Here is an 18,230-nt window from a genome sequence, read left to right as displayed (position 1 = left end):
TTTACCTTAAATCATTTATCCATTTTGAATTAATTTTTGTGTGAGGTATGGATCCAACTTTTATTTCATTCAGAGAGAGGGGATTATTATCTGTCTCTTCTTTCCCAGAATGCCTGTGGTGCTTTGGATCACTCCGGAAGTTGACAGGAGGATGTATTGGAAGCATGTCCTGATAGTCAAGATCTGCTACTGGTTGGCTGCTCATTACTTATCCAATAAGTACTTAACCCTGCAAGGCAACACCAAATACCATTCTAGGCCCTGGTGTACAGTTATGAACACACAGAAAGCTCATTTATAATTTTGATAGGACACACATAATAATACAAGGAACAAACCACTCGCGTAGTTATTGTTTTATATGCACTGAAGGAGAAGAAATAGGATCTGTGAGTAACAATCAAGATTATATGATCAGGGAGCGGCTTTCTAAAGAAGTGGTATTTCAGCTGAGACCGAAAGGGGGAAAAGGAACCAGCCTGTGACGAGAAGAGGACTTAGAGGAAGAGACAACAGACATACAGACATCAGGGCCCTGAGATGGGACCAGGGCAGTGTGGGGTTTTAGTCCTTGCACTGGTCTCCAGGTGGTGTCTTTCTTTTGTAAGTACTATCCAGAAAGCTGTCAGATTTACATATCGGTTTCTTTTATGCCTCTGATAAGGCAGGTTGGGCCTCAGGTGCTGGACCATGAGTGTCACTTTCCTTTTGTCTCTTGTGCTCTGGGAGCTGTTCATGACCTAATTTGGAGCTTGCTGCCACCTCTGCTGCTTCCAGGAGTGCTGAGTGTCATGGTAAAGAACAGCAAAAGAAATCTTAGGGAGGGAAAAGGTAAAGTCTCAACCTCTGAATATATCTTTTACAAAACATCTTGGAACATGTCTTATTAGCAATACAGAAAGAGAGTGTCCTGCTTAGTTATAACCTTACCGTATTTTCATTATTTGAGGCTGAGGTATAGCTTTTGTCGAGCAAACCTGCACATGTTGCTACTGAGAAGGTTATTTTGTTGATTTTGTTGATTATGTCTTCAAGAGGACAGCGATTCATTTGGTGAATAGTATGGTTAAGGTGATAGTAATTTGGTAAAACCATATGCTGCATTTGTTCAAAGAGAAAGAAAAGGCAGCTCGAAATTCCAGAAAGTAAAATGCTAACAAGAAAATTGTAATGCAGATAAGGTAACCAAACTCTGCCATTGTGCCATTATTTTGCGCAACTGATGGAGTGTAAGAAAAGGGACTCTGTTTAACCTTGACCTTTGAAACATTCTCTTTTAAAAGGCACATATTTAGTGATTTAAGATTACAATTCGGGAAATGGATATGGCTCAATCAATTGGGCTCCCCTCTACCATATAGGAAGTCCAGAATTTGATGCCCAGGGCCCTCTGGTGAAGGCAAGCTGGCCCAAGTGGCGAGCTGGACCGCATGGAGTGCCGGCCCACGTGGGAATGTGGCCCTGTGCAGGAATGCCGCCATGTGTGGGAAAGCTGCTGACGTGGAGAGCTGGTGCAGCAAGATGATGCAACAAGAGACACAGAGGAGAGAAAATAAGAAGACATAGCAGAACAGGGAGTTGAGGTGGCACAAGAGAGTAATCGCCTTTCTCCCACTCGAGAAGATCCCAGGATAGATTTGCGGAGCTGCCTAATGAGAGAATACAAGCAGACACAGAAGAACACACATTGAATGGACACAGAGAGCAGACAACGGGGGGAAATAAATCTTAAAAAAAAAAAAAAAAATTGTAATTCTATCTTTATGGAACTAAACACACTGATTCTGTAGTGAATGATAATCACATTACCAGGTGGTCCAAGTGTTAATTGGCTGTCAAATTTTAGAATCAAACTATAGAAAAAGTATGGGAGATTTTTATGACAATTGCAAAAGAAAATGTAAATGTTATCAACCTTGACAATGAATGAAGAGATAAGATATCTTAGTAACTATATTCAGAAGTTGAATATAGTACATGTATTTAAAAATTTTTTTTAAGTTTTATTTTTAGTCTATATATTACTATTATAATTAAATATAATTAAATAATCAATACTAGTGACATAAGGGAAGCCTTTTGTTTTCTGATGTAGTGCTGTGTTTCTTAGTCTAGGTGGTGGTTTGGTTACATGGCCATGTTTACTCTGATAATTCAGGGAGCAGTATGCTTTGTATGCTTTTTTGTAATATGTTATACTAAAGGTAAAAGTTTACTTAAAAAATCATGTTCTTCATAAAAAAATTTTAAAATTCAGAAATGTAGACTTAAAAAAAATCTCTCCATATAATCCCACCACACAAAGACCAGCAACCACTATTAAGATTTTATGTATTTCCATTCTCCTTTTGTGCATTTTTTTGCCTATAATCTCTTTTTAAAAAAATTGTAAAAATTAAATCTGCTCTGTACAGAAAACATACTACATGCTTCTCATAATGGGATGATGATGTGATTGACAGAAAGATGCAACAGCCACAGAGCATGGAAAATTTCCTTAATGACAAAGATTCCAGAAATTATTGAAGATTGTTAAACACACAGAAATTAGAGATGGAGGTTTGTTTTTTTTTTTTTAAAGATTTATTTATTTCTCTCTCCTCCCCCCCCCACCCCAGTTGTCTGTTCTCTGTGTCTATTTGCTGCATCTTCTTTGTCCGCTTCTGTTGTTGTCAGCGGCACAGGAATCTGTGTTTCTTTTGGTTGCGTCATCTTGTGTCGGCTCTCCGTGTGGGCGGTGCCATTCTTAGGCAGGCTGAACTTTCTTTCACACTGGGCGACTCTCCTTACAGGACGCATTCCTTGCGTGTGGGACTCCCTTATGCGGGGGACACCCCTGCGTGGCATGGTACTCCTTGCGCGCATGAGCACTGCACATGGGCCAGCTCCACATGGGTCAAGGAGGCCCAGGGTTTGAACCGTGGACGCCCATGTGGTAGGCAGACGCCCTAACCACTGGGCCAAGTTTGCTTCCCAAGATGGAGGTTTTGATCAAGATGGAGAAAGCATACTTCACTCTGTCTGAATACAACTAAAATCCCTAGACAGACCATATGGGTCATCAACTATTTGAACATCCTGAAAGATGAATGATAGCAGATGAAGTACCACCCAACTGGTGGTGAGTTTGCTGGTTTTTTTTCCCCCTTCATTATCTCAAAGGCAGCCCAAAACCTGGAACTATGCAGTGGGTACAGGCAAAAAGAGGAGCAAGAAAAGTCTGCTCTGCCTTTTTTTTTCATTTTTCCTGCCCCGGCCCCCAGTCAGTCCTGCATTGGTGGAGGCAGCAATGACATTGGCAGCTAGGTGGGAGAGGAGCCTTTCTCTCTGTAACTGTGGTCCTAAGAACATGGAGAGAGTCCTTGATTCTGTTCTATCTTCTCACCACTTTGTGACTCTGGAGGAGTCACAGTTCCAGGAAGTGTGCCACAGAGCAGGGAAATTATAAGTCCTGGCTTTTTTAGCCAGAAGACCATGAAGGGGGTCACTTATGCTGGAAAGCATAAGGAAGATTGCAAAGAAGAGGAGGTCAACAAAGTTGTATAAGAACTTCTGTACGCACCCTCATTTAACTTTAAGTGTATCTGACCCTAAGCAGCATACCAAAGGCTTTGAGAACTGAACTGTGGGGTAGACTACTGCCCAAGTCCCATGTTGGTCACTGGATGGTATGAGTGGGACAAATCAAAATAACACTGTCAAGTCTTTGAAAACTGAACCAACACTGGAACTATAGCCTACAAAAGGTGGGTAGGAACTTGGGGCCTGAACATCATTGGGTTGATTGCTGCTAAAAGAAACAAATGAAAGAATCAATGTTTTCCATAGGATTTAAATAAGACCCGGAGTTGCATAACATAATATTCAACATATCCAGAATACAATTCAAAATTCCTCCATATAGCAGTTTGATATGGTTATGAATTCCAAAAATAGATATTAGATTACGTTTGTAATTTGGTCTGTACCTGGGCATGATTAAGTTATGATTAGAGCTTTGATTGAACCATGCCATTAGGGCATTGAGTTCTCATCCCTTGGTGGGTGGGGACTCAGATAAAAGTCATGGCAAAAGACAGAGTTGAGGGTTGTGGATGTTGGATTTTGATGTTGGAGTTTGATGCTGAAGCCTTAAGCTGGAGCCCTGGGAAGTAAGTTCACAGAGGAAGAGAAGCAAATCCCAGGAAGAGAGGAACCCTGAGCCCAGGAAGAAGCAATCCCTGGGAAGAGAGGAACCCTAAACCCAGAGAGAAGCAAGACCCTGGAAGGGAGGAATCCAGGAAACCTAAACCCTCACAGATGTTGGCAGCCATCTTGCTCCAACACGTGAAAATAGACCTTGGTGAGATGAGTAACTTATGCATTATGGCCTGGTATCTGTAAGCTCCTATCCCAAATAAATACCCTTTATGAAAAGCAACTAATTTCTGGTATTTTGTATTAGCACCCCTTTGGCTGACTAATACACTCTGCATATGAAGAATCTTTAAAATCTAAGCATGTCATAAGAGAAAAAGACAATTAACAGATGCTAACCATGGCATAACACAGATGTTGGTATTATCAAAGACTTTAAAGCAAAAGATAATTTAAAAAATAAAACCATGCTCTAAGAAGTAAGGGTGAACACTCTTGGAATGATTGGAAAATTAGAAAGTCTCAGTCTAGAAATAGAAGATATGAAAAATAACCAAATGGAAATTTTAGAATTAAAAAATATAAGAAACTAAATAAACTTGTTGGGTGGACTCAATAACAGATGGAAGTAGGAGAAGAAAGAGTCAGTGAATAAGAAGATAGAATAGAAATTATCCAGTCTGACCAACATATTAAAATGGACTGAAGAAAAATGGGCAGGTTATCAGGGACCTGTGAAACAGTAACAAAACGTTCTTTTGCTTTATTAAAGTTTCAGAAGCAAATGTGCAGAGTGATGTGGAAAAAATGTTTGAAGAGATAATGGCTAAAATTTCCCCAAATTTGGTGAAAAGCACAAACCTATAGATTCTAGGAACTGAGTGAACCCCATACAGTTTAAACCCAAAGAAATCCATGCCAAGATATATCATAATCAAACTCCTGAAAATATGTCAAAGAAATAATCTTAGAAGCAGTAAGACAGAAGTGAAACCTTACCAATAAGGAAAAAATAATGTCAGTGAACTTCTCATCAGAAACCATGGAAGCCAGAAGGAAGTGGCACAACATTTTCAAACTCTGAACTGAAATAAAGGAACTGTCAACCCAGAATTCTATGTCTGGTGAAGCTTTACCTCAGGAATCAGGGGAAATAAAAACATTCTCAGATGAAGGGAGAACAAGAGGAATCTTGGGTGGAGCAGATGTGGCTCAAGTGATTGGGCACCTCCCTCCCACATGGGAGGTCCCAGATTCAGTTCCCAGTGCCTCCTAAAAGAAGATGAGCAGACACAGAGAGCACACAAAGAACAGAGAGCAGACAGCAAGTGCAAACAGTGAGGGGGAGGGAGGCATATATAAATAAATGAATAAAAAAAATAAAATAACCTTATAAAAATAGAAAAGAGGAATCTTAAAACATTATGAAAGAACAAAGAACAACAGAAAGCATAAAATATGAATGCATGTAATAGACTTTTCCCCTTCTCTTGAGTTTTCAAAGTTGTGTTTGAAGCAAAAACCATAATATTGAGGACATTTTAAAGACAGTTATACAGGGCAGGGTAAAGGGATTTAAAGGGAGATGAGAATTCTGCACTTCACTTGAACTGATAAAATGTTGACACTAGTAGAATGTAGTAACTTGGGTATATAATCCTTAGACAAACCTTTGGAAAATCTATACAAAGAGATACAATCAAAGAACATAGATAAAGTGGAATTCTAAAAAATGGTCCAGCTATCCCATAGAAAGGCAGGAAAAAGAAAACAGAAATGAACAGTGGCAACAAACAGAAAACAGAAAATAAAATGGCAGACTTAAGCCCTAACATATAAATAAATACATTAAACTGTCTAAATACATGAATTAAAATAGAGATTGGCAGAGTAGATTTTTTAAAAATGACATTTATATGCTTTCTACAAGAAACTCGCTTCAAATGTGTTATAGATAGATTGAAAGTAAAAGGATGGAAAAAAAATGTACCATGCAAACATTATTCAGTGGAGAGCAGGAATGGCTATATTAATATCAGTAAAGCAGATGTCAGAGCAGAAGAAATTGCTAGGGACAGAGAGGAACATTACATAATGATAAAAGGGTCATTTGACCAAGAGGACATAGCAATTCAAATATTTACGCATTGAACAACAGAGGTGCAAAATAGTGAAGCAAAACTGATAGAACTGAAAGAACGCAACAACTATCAACCAACAGGATCTAATTAGTACTTATAGAATACTCCATAAGAAAAATGGGCAGGGTAGCAGGGACTTGTGAAACAATAACAAAAGGTTCATCTTTTGTTATATTAACGTTCCAGAAGGAAATGTGTAGATCAGTAAAAGTGACAAATCCCTGGCAAGACTGACAAAGGAAAAAAAAGAAAGGACACAAATCACTAATAATAAGAATGAAACAGGAGATATCTTTATAGAAGGATAAGGGAACACTGTAAGCAACTCTCTCCATGTTCTTAGGACCACAGTTACAGAGAGAAGGGCTCCTCTTCCACCCAGCTGCCAATGTCATTGCTGCCTCCACCAATGCAGGACTGACTGGGGCCCGGGGCAGGAAAAATGAAAAAAAAGGCAGAGCAGACTTTTCTTGCTCCTCTTTTTGCCTGTACCCACTGCATAGTTCCAGGTTTTGGGCTGCCTTTGAGATAATGAAGGGGGAAAAAAAACCAGCAAACTCACCACCAGTTGGGTGGTACTTCATCTGCTATCATTCATCTTTCAGGATGTTCAAATAGTTGATGACCCATATGGTCTGTCTAGGGATTTTAGTTGCATTCAGACAGAGTGAAGTATGCTTTCTCCATCTTGATCAAAACCTCCATCTTGGGAAGCAGACTCGGCCCAGTGGTTAGGGCGTCCGCCTACCACATGGGAGGTCCGCGGTTCAGCCAATGTAAAATAATTTGATTAACCCTATAACTATTAATATTAAAGAAATTGAGTTTGTGAAGTACTGATACATGCTACAACATGGATATCCTTGAAAATATTGTGCTAAGCAAAAAGCTAGACACAAAAGGCCACATATAATATGATTCCATTTATGTGAAATGTCCAGAATAAACAAATCCCTAGAGACAGAAAGCTGTTTGGTGGTTGGCTAGGGCTGGCGGGAGGGAAAGATGAAGAGTGTTGCTAATGGAAATGAGTTTATTTTTAGAGTGATGAATTAGAGCTGATTGTACACCACTCTCTGAATGTCCAAAAACCACTTGAAAAGGGTGAATTTTGTGGTATATTAATTTTATCTCAATAGACTTCTACTTAAAAAAAAAAAAAAAACGCTCACAATTTATCAGTTAAAAAAAATACTGTTAGAAAATGAGCAAAAGAAATGAAGAGACATTTAATGGAAGCAGATATACCAGTATTAAATATATAAAAAGTTAAATTACCTAGCCATTAGGTATTTGCAAAGTGAGACCTCCGTTAGGTATCAGTACATACCAGCAGCAAAGCTAGATTGAAAAAGAGTGAGAGTACCATATGCTGGCAAGGTTGTGAAGAAACTGATTTCTCATATGCTGCTTGTTGGAATGTAAAGTGGTGTAGGTACTTTGGAAAATATCCTGGCAGTTTCTTATAAAACTAAACATTCACTTACCATTCAACCGAGCAGTCACACTTCTAGGCATTTATTCCAGAGAAATGAAAGTTTATATCCACACAAAAAAATCTGTACTTGAATGTTCACAGCAGCTCTAATTGTTACAGCTGAAAAGTGGAAACAAGGGAAATGTCCTCCAGTAGGGGAGTGATAAAAGGTAGATCCACGACACCTGGATGGATCTCAGGAGTATTACGTTGAGTGAAAAAAGTCTCAAAGGTCACATACTGTGATTCCCTTCTCAAGTGATGTTCTCTGAATGACAAAATTATAGAGATGGAGAACAGGTCGGCCAGTTGCCAGGGGTTAGGGAAGGTGGGTGGCATAGAGTAGATGCAAATAAGGAAGTAAGAGAAGGTGGTTCTTTGTGGTGATGGAATAGTTATGTGTCTTTTTTATTTCAAAATGTTAATACCGTACAGGATTCCCATACAGCTCCCCACCACTAACACCTTACATTGTTGTGACATATTTGTTAAAAATGATGAAAGAACATTGTCATACTGTTGCTGTCTATAGCTTATATTAGGTATATTTTTCTCACAAACCCCCCTATTATTAACACTCTTTATTAATATTGTATATTTGTTATAGTTGATGAGAGAATGTTCTCGTATTTGTACTCTTAACTACAGTCTGTCGTTCCCCGTGGGGTTGGCTGTGTCACACGGTCCCCGGCCTTGTGCAGTTCATCCAAAGTGCGCGCTCACTGGCGCTCAGTTCCGTCATAGAGTTGTGCTGTCAACAGCTCAGTTAGTTTCAGACGCTTGCATTACTCCAAAAGGAAAATCCCCACACCCCCTCCTGCTGCTCAGGCCTCCCTGCCCCGCCTGCGGCCTGCTGCCCTCCACGCCAACTCAGCCAGAACCCACTCATGTGTACTCCGCTTTTTCTGGAAAGTGTGTACATCCCACTCCACTCTCCCCTTCGTCTTCTGGGTTCTCTGGTGGTAGTCACCTCCCAGAGGGTTTGTCCCTTAACCCGGTGTGAGCAGTCAGCCCTCCTGCTGCTACGATTTGCTTTCTCCGTACCACTAGTCACGGTTCGTGGCTGTGTGCCCTTTGCTAGGGGACTGTTTGCTCAGCTCCGGAGGGCAGGGCCGTATCTGTTGTGTGTACCTGTGTAGAGCTAAAGCCTGGCAGACGCTTGCCCTCAGGAGACAGTGGGTCAGCAGTTGTGGCGTGAACAAGCATGGCGGTCCAGCGTGGCTGAGCGTGGTGGTGGCGGAGCTGCTGGGGGCTGGGGGACAGGCCTGCAGCCTGTGTGGATTTCTTGCATCTCTGTTCCTACCCTCCTCTGTTTCTTCCTCCTTCCTTGGAGTTGTAGCACCTTTCTTTGTTCTTGGTTGATTATTAATATGTGTGGGTTGGTTTAGAGACTGTATGAACGCTGAGGGTTTGATGAACACAGGCACAGAATAGGCCACTGATTTTTTTTTTTAATGCTAATATATTGTATGTGTGGATTTTCCCGTAAGTTCCACACTTGCTTCGTTTTGGGTGATTTCAGAGTCCTGGGCCCCTGAAGCAAGCTTACAACAGGGTGGGCGAGCCTGCTTCCTTCCTCACCGTCGAGGGCTCGTCTGTTCCTCAGTGCCCTTTGTCTCCTGCGAGTGGCACTGCCTTGATTTGTGCCTGTCCTCTAGACCTCCTCAGGGCTCTTTTTCTGTCCAGGTTGTTTGTGTTTTTTTGTTGTGTTTTTTGTTTTTTTAAAATTTCTTTATGTGGACAGCCGTGTGATTTGGATGTCTAATATCCAGTGCCTCTGTTTTGTTTGTCATGGGGTCCCACACAAAGGCAAGTGACAGGGTCGTTGACATTTTTAGCTACTGTGATCTACTCAGGCCATCAGGGCAAGACCATGTCTCTTTAAATTCTGGAATTAGAGCTGTAGATTTTGATCTGAAGCAACCTGTAAGCGTGGGGCAATGTAAGAAAAACAGGTTTCTGGTTCAGGTTAGGGGAATTTTGCTTTGGAATAGCTTTGCATTGAAATTCACACTGGAATGGTGTGGTAAAGTTTCCTCTTGCAAAGTTCAGGTAAGTGGGTTGTGTATGGAATTAGAATTTGGATTTCTTTTTTTCAGCTTTGCTTTCCAGGTACTATGAAAATTAAAACAGTTGATATAACTAGTAAAGATCAACGGAAGCTGAGACTTACATTATCACATTAGAAAGATTTGTATTTGCTGCAAATGGAAGTGAATTCAATTCTTTTTTCTTGTACTGGTTTCAGGTGTAAGAGCTGGACTCTAAAGGTGGGTCTCTCTTCTCTGTCTTGCTGATGTGTGTCTAGGAGAGGCCTAGGAAGGGGAGTAGAAGGATCAGGATTTCCTGGAGGGTCTCGCTTTGGGGAACATTTAAGGAAAGAGATGCGGGGCTTTCAGGGGACCCAGGCTGGCCTAAGGCGTCTGTCCTCAGGGATTCTGGCAGCACTCTCTGCAGTCTTGCTCCTGATTGGCGATTGTTCCCTCCTGGGGTCGTCAGGGTGTGGGTGACGGGTAGAGGAGCCGAGACAGTGCTTGTGGGTGCGAGTAGTAAGGGTGTCCTTAGTCCCTGCTGTGGGTCCGCTGCGTGAGACATCTGTGACCTGCCACGCTCAGGCGAGCCCCGTGCCTGGGGGAGCTGGTGTGAACACCTGTCCTTGCCCCAGCAGCCTTTACCTGTTCTCTCTTCTATCCACTGCCTATTGAGTGGACCCACAGAGAGGTCTTCCTCTTTCTTATGAAGACTCCTCGGCCCAGAAGTTGCACGTGCAGCTAAGGCTCACACTCCCAGGAAGGTGGAAGGAGAGGCAGCCGTCCTCTTCTGGCTTGTGATGCCTTTTGCTTTTCGTTTCTCGCCTTGACACTTCTGAGGAATCACCTCTTCAGCTTGGGTTTACATCAGTGAGCCTCTTCAGGCCAAGATAAGCATCTGGGCAGGTTCTTTCTTGCACAGATCAAAGGAAGCAGCAACATGGCACAGGAGCAGTGGTTTAAACATGGATACTATTAGAGCGCTCAGTGAGAAAGGGAATTCTAGACCCCAGGGTCCTGTGCTAGGGCTTCCTATTCTGTGTAGTGATTTATGGTTCTTTGTAAGCAACAGAAACAACTTGGCTAACATGAGCAAAAAGGGGGTTCAATGGAAGGATATGGGGTGGCTCACAGACTGGAAAGAAAAGTTGACGAGCCAGTCTCCTAAAAGGGCTGGAGCCCCAGCAGCCCCGAGGAGCTCGGGAGCGGCTTCCTCCCTGGGGTAAGCACTGCACATCCAGGTCCTACTCAGAAGTCAGAGTCCAAGGAGGAGGCCAGACCATGTGGCTTGGGCCAGGGAGAGGCACCTTGAACCGTTGTCCATCCAGGCCACATCCTGTGAGGGGAAGTGGTTCTCCACGTCTCCCCGGGTGGCTTCTCGAGGGGACAGAAGCTGCTGGGCAAGAGGAACAAGAGGGCCCTGCCTTGCCCTGTGGGCACGGCTCCTGGCCAAGCACAGCCTTCTAGCTCATTTGGCCATCAGGGTGAATTCTCTTGGGTAACTTTTAGGTTGTGGCCTAAGCTTTTTGTTGTCCTTGTGCTGAAGCCAACCCCACTGAACGTTCTTTATCAGTGAATTACTGTTTGTGCAAGAATGTGATTTTTTTTGTTTGTTTCACGCAACCCTGTGTAAAGGTTTTTTTCAAGGATTTCTCTCCGTCTGGCCTGTGTGCGTGGGGGAGGGGGTCCTGAGCACTCATTTAGAGATCGGCCAAAGGTGATGTCTGTCTCCGCTGGTGTTCTTATCCTCCTTTCCAGTTCTGTGGATGGAGTATTACTAACAGTGCATTGTACTTTCAGATTCCACTGCTGAGCTCTAACATTGAATCAAGCTTTAGATGCTACTTCTGAGAAACCTAGTGCATTTCCATGCAAAAGCAGGCGTATGTTAAGATTGCATATTAAAAAAAAAAAGGAAAAAAAAGTTTGCGTATTACTGCTCAACATAATGAATGCAAGAAATTTTAAAAAACTGGAATGGAATTGTTTGGTCCCATCAAGTACCTTGATTTTAGATTTTATTATGGTATAATTTTCATGTCCCAAGCTTTGCCTATAATGATAAATAATTTTCCCTTAACGCTTCTGTTTGGGAGCGGGAAAGAAGGGAGAGGATTTATAGATTAGTACAAAAGGAATTGTGGTTTCATACTGTGAATTTTAAATCATTATAACTAGACTCAAACACATTTTTATTAATCAAAATAAGAACCATTACAATCAACACATTTTTGCCGATGAGAAATAAGTTTGCTTATTCCTGTAGTGTAAAAATCCGTGCTTCTGGATTCGACAAACTCTTGGAAAGCATTTTCTGCATCCTGCTGGTTTTGGAAGCATTTTCCCTGCAAAAAGTTGTCGAGATGCTTGAAGAAGTGGTAGTGGGTTGGTGAGAGGTCAGGTGAATTTGGTGGACGAGGCGAAACTTCATAGCCCAATTCGTTCGACTTTTGAAGCATTGGTTGTGCGACGTGAGGTCAGGTGAGGTCAGGTGGATAAGAACTGGGCCCTTTCTCTTGACCAGTACCAGCTGCCGGCACTGCGGTTTCTGGTGCATCTCACTGAATTGCTGAGCATACTTCTCAGATGTAATGGTTCCACCAGGACTCAGAAGAAGACCACCAAACAGACCGTGCCTTTTTGTGGTGCAAGTTTGGCTTTGGGAAGTGCTTTGGTGCTTCTTCTCAGTCCAGCCACTGAGCTGGTAGTTGCTGGTTGTCGTATAAAATCGACATCGCACATCACAATCTGATCAAGAAGTGATTTGTGGTTGTGTAGAATAAGAGAAGGTGATGCTTCAAAACGATTTTTTTAATTTTTGGTCATCTCATGAAGCACCCACTTATCGAGTTTTTTTACCTTTCCAGTTTGCTTCAAATGCGGAATGACTGTGGAATGGTTGAAGTTGAGTTCTTCGGCAACTTCTCGTGTAGTTTTAAGAGGGTCAGCTTCGATGATTGCTCTCAGTTGGTCATTGTCAACTTCCGATGGCCAGCCACTATGCTCCTCATCTTCAAGACTCTCGTCTCCTTTGCAAAACTTCTTGAACCACCACTATACTGTATGTTCGTTAGCAGTTCCTTGGCCAAATGTGTTATTGATGTTGCGAGTTGTCTCCACTGCTTTACGACCCATTTTGAACTCACATAAGAAAATTGCTCGAATTTGCTTTTTTGTTAACATAATTTCCATAGTCTAAAATAAATATAAACAGCAAGTGATAACTCATTAGCAAAAAAATGCACATTAAAATGATGTAGAACATAGCATTTATTTAAGAATGTATGCTATATCAAACAGCAAATTTCAACAATTCAAAATCGCAGTTACTTTTGCACCACCTATTATAAACAATTGCCTCTTTGTCCTTCATTGTCGTGGTTTTGCTCATTCTGTCATCAACATCTTAGCTGTTCTTTCTTTGGACCCTGAAATAAGCTGGAAAATTCATTATTGGTACTTTAGTGTTCAACACTTGGGGAAAAAAAGAAAGCGTTTTTGTGCAACCATGTCTGGAATTCCAGTTTACCATTTAAAAAAACATGCAGAGTGAAGATTTTCTTCTTTTGATTCCCATAAATGAGGATCTCTGTACAAGTTCTTTATATTTTGGCAAATTTGTGCACATGAAGTAGGCTACTTGATTTTTAAATTTTCTCCTGGCTGCTCATCCATCAGGTCTTTCTTCTAATGAAGGTTCATCTGTTCATGGAGGGATCTACGCTGCTCTGAGGGCGAGGCGGCCCGTGTCCTCGTTCCCCCTGCTCCAGCTTGTCATGGTTTACTTCACGGATATGGTGCTCTACCCTTTGTTACCTGTTCTGTCTGTAGAATTCCAAATAATCACACCTCAGACTTTCTTTTAAATAGACCATACCCTGCAGCCTCAGGAGCTACCCATTTGATTAGATTAAAAAAAATTTTTTTTTGAGGAGGTACTGGGGATTGAACCTGAGACCTCGTACATGGGAAGCAGGCACTCAACCACTAAGCTACTTCCACTCCCCTGGCTAGAAATTTTGCACCTTGTCTTGCTGTATATTCCTTGTCTTCAGTTAACCTTGCTAAACCAAAGTCTGCTATTTCGCACACAGTGTTTTCCCCTTCAAGAATATTAACAGCCTGAAGGTGTCAGGGAATGTAGTTCATTCTTTCAATGTAAGCCATGCTATCAGCAATCTGAACAGCTATATCAAATATTATGGGAGCTTCAAACTCCCATCTCCCTCCTTAAGGAAATCTAGTAAATTCTCTCTTTTCTTTTTAAAGATATATTTTATCCCTCCTTCTCCCTCTGCCCCATTGTCTGTTCTCTGTGTCCGTTCACTGTGTTTTCTTCTGTGTCTGCTTGTATTCCCATTAGGCAGCTCCAGGAACTGATCCCTGGATCTTCCCGAGTGGGAGAGAGGCGATTACTCTCTTGCGCCACTTCAACTCCCCGTTGAAGACGTCTGCTACGTCTTCTCATTTTCTCTCCTCTGTGTCTCTTGTTGCATTATCATGCTGCGCCAGCTCTCAGCGTCGGCTGGCACTCCTGCGCGGGGTGGCATTCCTGCACATGCGGGTACTCTGCGCGGGGTGGCATTCCATCGTGAGCTGGCACTCTGCATGGGCCAGCTCACCGCAGGGGCCAGCCTGCCATCACCAGGAGGCCCTGGGCATCAAACCCCGACCCTCCTTTATGGTAGATGGGAGCCCAGTTGGTTGAGTCACATCCATTTCCCTAGTACATTCCCTTTTGACATGAATTCAGTGACAATGTAAACTGGCTCTTTAGAAACAACAGCATATAGTTGAACAGGTTTATCAGGTCTTAATTTCTTCATGATCTGAGCCTCTTGAAGAAAAGCTTCTGGCATCATCATACCTGGTTTTAGAGTTTTTGAACCACTACTATTTTGTGGTTCCATCCCATGTTCTCATCCATGCTTTACCAAAACATCCTTGTCCTAGTTTAACCTCTAGTTGCAAAGATCCTTGAGGGATTTCCCAAGCATCTTTTGCTAGACCTTGAGCCTGGGTTTCACAGTTGGACACAGTTGTTAACTGAAGGCATAAGCCACAGCATAATCTGTGTAGTGTTTCACCGATTTCTGCAGATATCAAATTGTGCTCTGGTTGTGATAACACTGTCCACCATTGTCAAGTTTCCTAATTTCCAAGGTCAGTGTTTCACATTGTCACCTCTTAACTCATCCCTGTCACGAATAGCAAGGGAATAAGTACCTTTAGAAGTTTCACTCTTTCTTACCAAGAAAATACCTCATTGATACCCAGGATTCAGAAGTAATCGTTCAGCACCTTTCCTCCTCTTTTTGCCCAAATGCCGTTTTTCTGCCTGAATGGAATCTGCCGGTGCTACATCATTGCTAGGGATATAACCACTCTTTCCTGTAGCAATTGATCTTCCCACCAGAGACTGAATTGTTAATTATTTGAGCTCTTTCACCCTTTTAAATGAAAGGCTTCTGTAGTTCTAGCTTCTTAATCCCATAAGGCCACAACTAGATAACACTAGCTGGTAGACCAGTAGGCTCTGAAGTTGGCAGCGCAGAGAATGAGGAAGGTGCTTCTCCAGAAGGTGTCACCCCGAGGGTCCTGAGGATGGCGTTGGAAAGATGCTGACGTGGGCAGGCGTTTCCTCTGCTGGCGAGGCCGGTGCCGGCGCAGTGTGCACCACTCTACCATGGCTGTCCCCTGTGCTGATGGGCTTGGGAGTATTTCCAGTTCTCTATCTAACGGCTGAACTTTTGTTCTCTTTACTTTTAATGCAGCCCGTTGTCAAATCTGCCCCTGCTGTGGTCACCTGTGGCGCTGCTGAGGCAGCTCAGGTGGAGGGGAGCACGTGGCAGGTGGCGGTGAGGCCCGTGGGGGCCTGTGCCTCCTCCTCCCCCTCCATGTCCAGGGGTGCCTGGCGAGGACAGCAGAGCCAAATCCCCCCCACCAGGTGTGCTTTACCAGGCCACGTGCCACACGAGAGGAGACGCCCCCTCCAAGGAGTGGTCTTTTAGAAATGCCTGATAGGGGAGGGGTAAGGGTTTGTTATCAGAATCTTGGGAGTTGTTGGTTAAGACTGATTAGAAGTCACTACGGCATGATCAAGATTGTGTGCACGCGTGTTTGTGTGTGTGTGTGGGGGGTATCTAGATCTTTCAGGGTGTCCTGAAACCGCTTCCCACCCGCATAACTGCCACCCCCCACAGCACCCCAGCTTGCAGAGCCAAATGCCCGCTGTTGATTCGCTTTTCTCTCTTCTGCAGATGGTGTCCCGCGGCAGAGCTACCCTGTGTATGCCAGGCTGATCCATGGTCACTTTTCGGGATGGCAGCGAGGTGACTTCAGCTGAGGATGACCCTGACTGAAAGGCTGCGTGAGAAGATATCGCGGGCCTTCTACAGCCATGGGCTGCTCTGTGCGTCCTATCCCATCCCCATCATCCTCTTCACAGGGCTCTGCATCTTAGCCTGCTGGTATGTTCCTGGGTTACCTGGATATAGCTGGCCAGTGTCATGGGACAGTAGGTGTCCAACCCGGACTACAGCGGTGCCCTTAGGCCCTTGGTGCTTTTCAGCCAGTGGTAGCATGAGGCGCACTGGAGCTGCTGAGGGGGAAGCTCTCATCCTGGGTGTTTTGCTAATAAACGAAAACACTCCAGACTGGCCCTGACTTGGTGATTCCCCACATCTGTCCATGTCACTGGTAATCGTTTCAAAATTATGTTACCACTTTGAAGAAACGGCGTGGACTCGGGCATGGTCTTCCTTCTCGATAGAGGCAGAGCCCTTTCAGGGCCTGGGGAAGAGCCGGAGCGTCACATGTGGTGAGGTGAGGGCCCTGTGCCCGCCAGCCCCCAGACCTGCTTCAGGTGGTGAGGCAAGGGCCCTGTGCAGGCCAGCCCCCAGACCTGCTTCAGGTGGTGAGGCGAGGGCCCTGTGCAGGCCAGCCCCCAGGCCTGCTTCAGGTGTGGTGAGGCCAGCCCCCAGGCCTGCTTCAGGTGTGGTGAGGCCAGGGCCCTGTGCAGGCCAGCCCCCAGACCTGCTTCAGGTCTGGTGAGGTGAGGGCCCTGTGCAGGCCAGCCCCCAGACCTGCTTCAGGTGTGGTGAGGCGAGGGCCCTGTGCAGGCCAGCCCCCAGACCTGCTTCAGGTGTGGTGAGGCAAGGGCCCTGTGCAGGCCAGCCGCTGAGACCTGCTTCAGGTGTGGTGAGGCGAGGGCCCTGTGCAGGCCAGCCCCCAGGCCTGCTTCAGGTGTGGTGAGGCGAGGGCCCTGTGCAGGCCAGCCCCCAGACCTGCCTCAGGTGTGGTGAGGCGAGGGCCCTGTGCAGGCTAGCCCCCAGACCTGCCTCAGGTGTGGTGAGGCACAGGCCCTGTGCAGGCCAGCCCCCAGACCTGCCTCAGGTGTGGTGAGGCACAGGCCCTGTGCAGGCCAGCCCCCAGACCTGCTTCAGGTGTGGTGAGGCCAGGGCCCTGTGCAGGCCAGCCCCTGAGACCTGCTTCAGGTGTGGTGAGGGGCGGGGTCCAGGCCAGCCACCAAGACTTGCTTCTCTGCTCTCCAGTTGTTTCCTTGTGGTCACCTGGAGCTGCCTTCTGACCTGCTGATTCTCGGACCTGCTGTGCTCACCAAGGACTGCCCTCAGTTCATGACTGTCCATCTGTCATGGGCCTCATAGAAGCCTGTGGCAGCCAGTGACGTGGGAGGAGGAGGGGCCTGAGGCAGGGTCAGTTCTGTTGGCTCTTTGGCTCTAAAACAGTGAAAGTCATGAAAAGAACCCACCTTATCATGCTTTCTCTGGGAAGAATTCTGACTTCCAGGTTCATTGTACAGCCGCTGTTTGAAGCTGTTTTGAGTGCAGTGCCGGAAGGAGAACGGCTCAGGTCGGAAGTGCTTTGTTCAGTTTAGTTGTTAATGAACTCGACTTCTCCCTGATTAGGAATAAGGGAGAGGAGTATCATTCGTGGAGAGTTTCCTGCAGGTGCCCTGCTTTGGGTGTGAGTAACTGTCTCCTCGGTCCTCACAGCAGCCGTGGGAAGGGGTCCAGGTATATTTCCATTTAGCCAAAGGGGGGTGGAGGCTTAGAGACTTGTCTGGTCACAGAATTAATAAGTGGTGAGACAGGGGTTCAGACTTGGGCTGGAGGCCTCTGGTCCCTGGACCTGTGGCCATCCCGTCACCCTGACTTGCTTCACTCGGCCTCCGTGTATTTGTCATATTGTTTATTAAGCTTTGCAAAATTGGGTTGTACAAGATAAAACCTGTGTGGCTGTATCCTGGAAGTGATGAGGTAGAGGTGCTCGGTTGTTGGGTTATTGGTTGTTTATTCTTTAAATTAACTGACCCATCTTTCCTTTCCAAAATCACGCTTCTAGCCTTGGTCTAAATGCTCAGGCAGTGGTTCTCCAGCTTGAGCTCGCATCAGAATCCCTGGGAAGGCATGTTAAACACAGATT

The 18,230-nt window shown here is 44.5% G+C and overlaps 1 protein-coding gene and 1 pseudogene across 3 annotated transcripts in view; one reads left to right on the top strand and one right to left on the bottom strand.

Annotated features, from left to right (window-relative positions):
- SCAP (SREBF chaperone) overlaps positions 1 to 18,230 on the top strand; it is a 76,516-nt gene that overhangs the window by 12,796 nt on the left and 45,490 nt on the right. The window contains exons 1-2 of one of the 3 annotated variants that reach the window (XM_058288400.1): positions 2,468 to 2,559; positions 16,046 to 16,255. In XM_058288400.1, coding sequence (XP_058144383.1) covers positions 16,134 to 16,255 — 122 coding nt within the window. In that variant the 5' untranslated portion in view covers positions 2,468 to 2,559; positions 16,046 to 16,133. Of the gene's footprint in view, positions 1 to 2,467; positions 2,560 to 12,652; positions 12,847 to 16,045; positions 16,256 to 18,230 lie in introns of those variants that run through there. The other 2 variants (XM_058288404.2, XM_058288399.2) reach the window with 2 other exon arrangements.
- Positions 14,495 to 15,881, bottom strand: LOC101437331 (tyrosine-protein kinase Yes pseudogene; annotated as a pseudogene).

Source organism: Dasypus novemcinctus, chromosome 26 (assembly GCF_030445035.2).
Source record: "Dasypus novemcinctus isolate mDasNov1 chromosome 26, mDasNov1.1.hap2, whole genome shotgun sequence".
NCBI lineage: Eukaryota > Metazoa > Chordata > Mammalia > Cingulata > Dasypodidae > Dasypus > Dasypus novemcinctus.
Note: the sequence above shows the minus strand (reverse complement) of the source record. Positions and strands in the feature narration are given on the sequence as shown.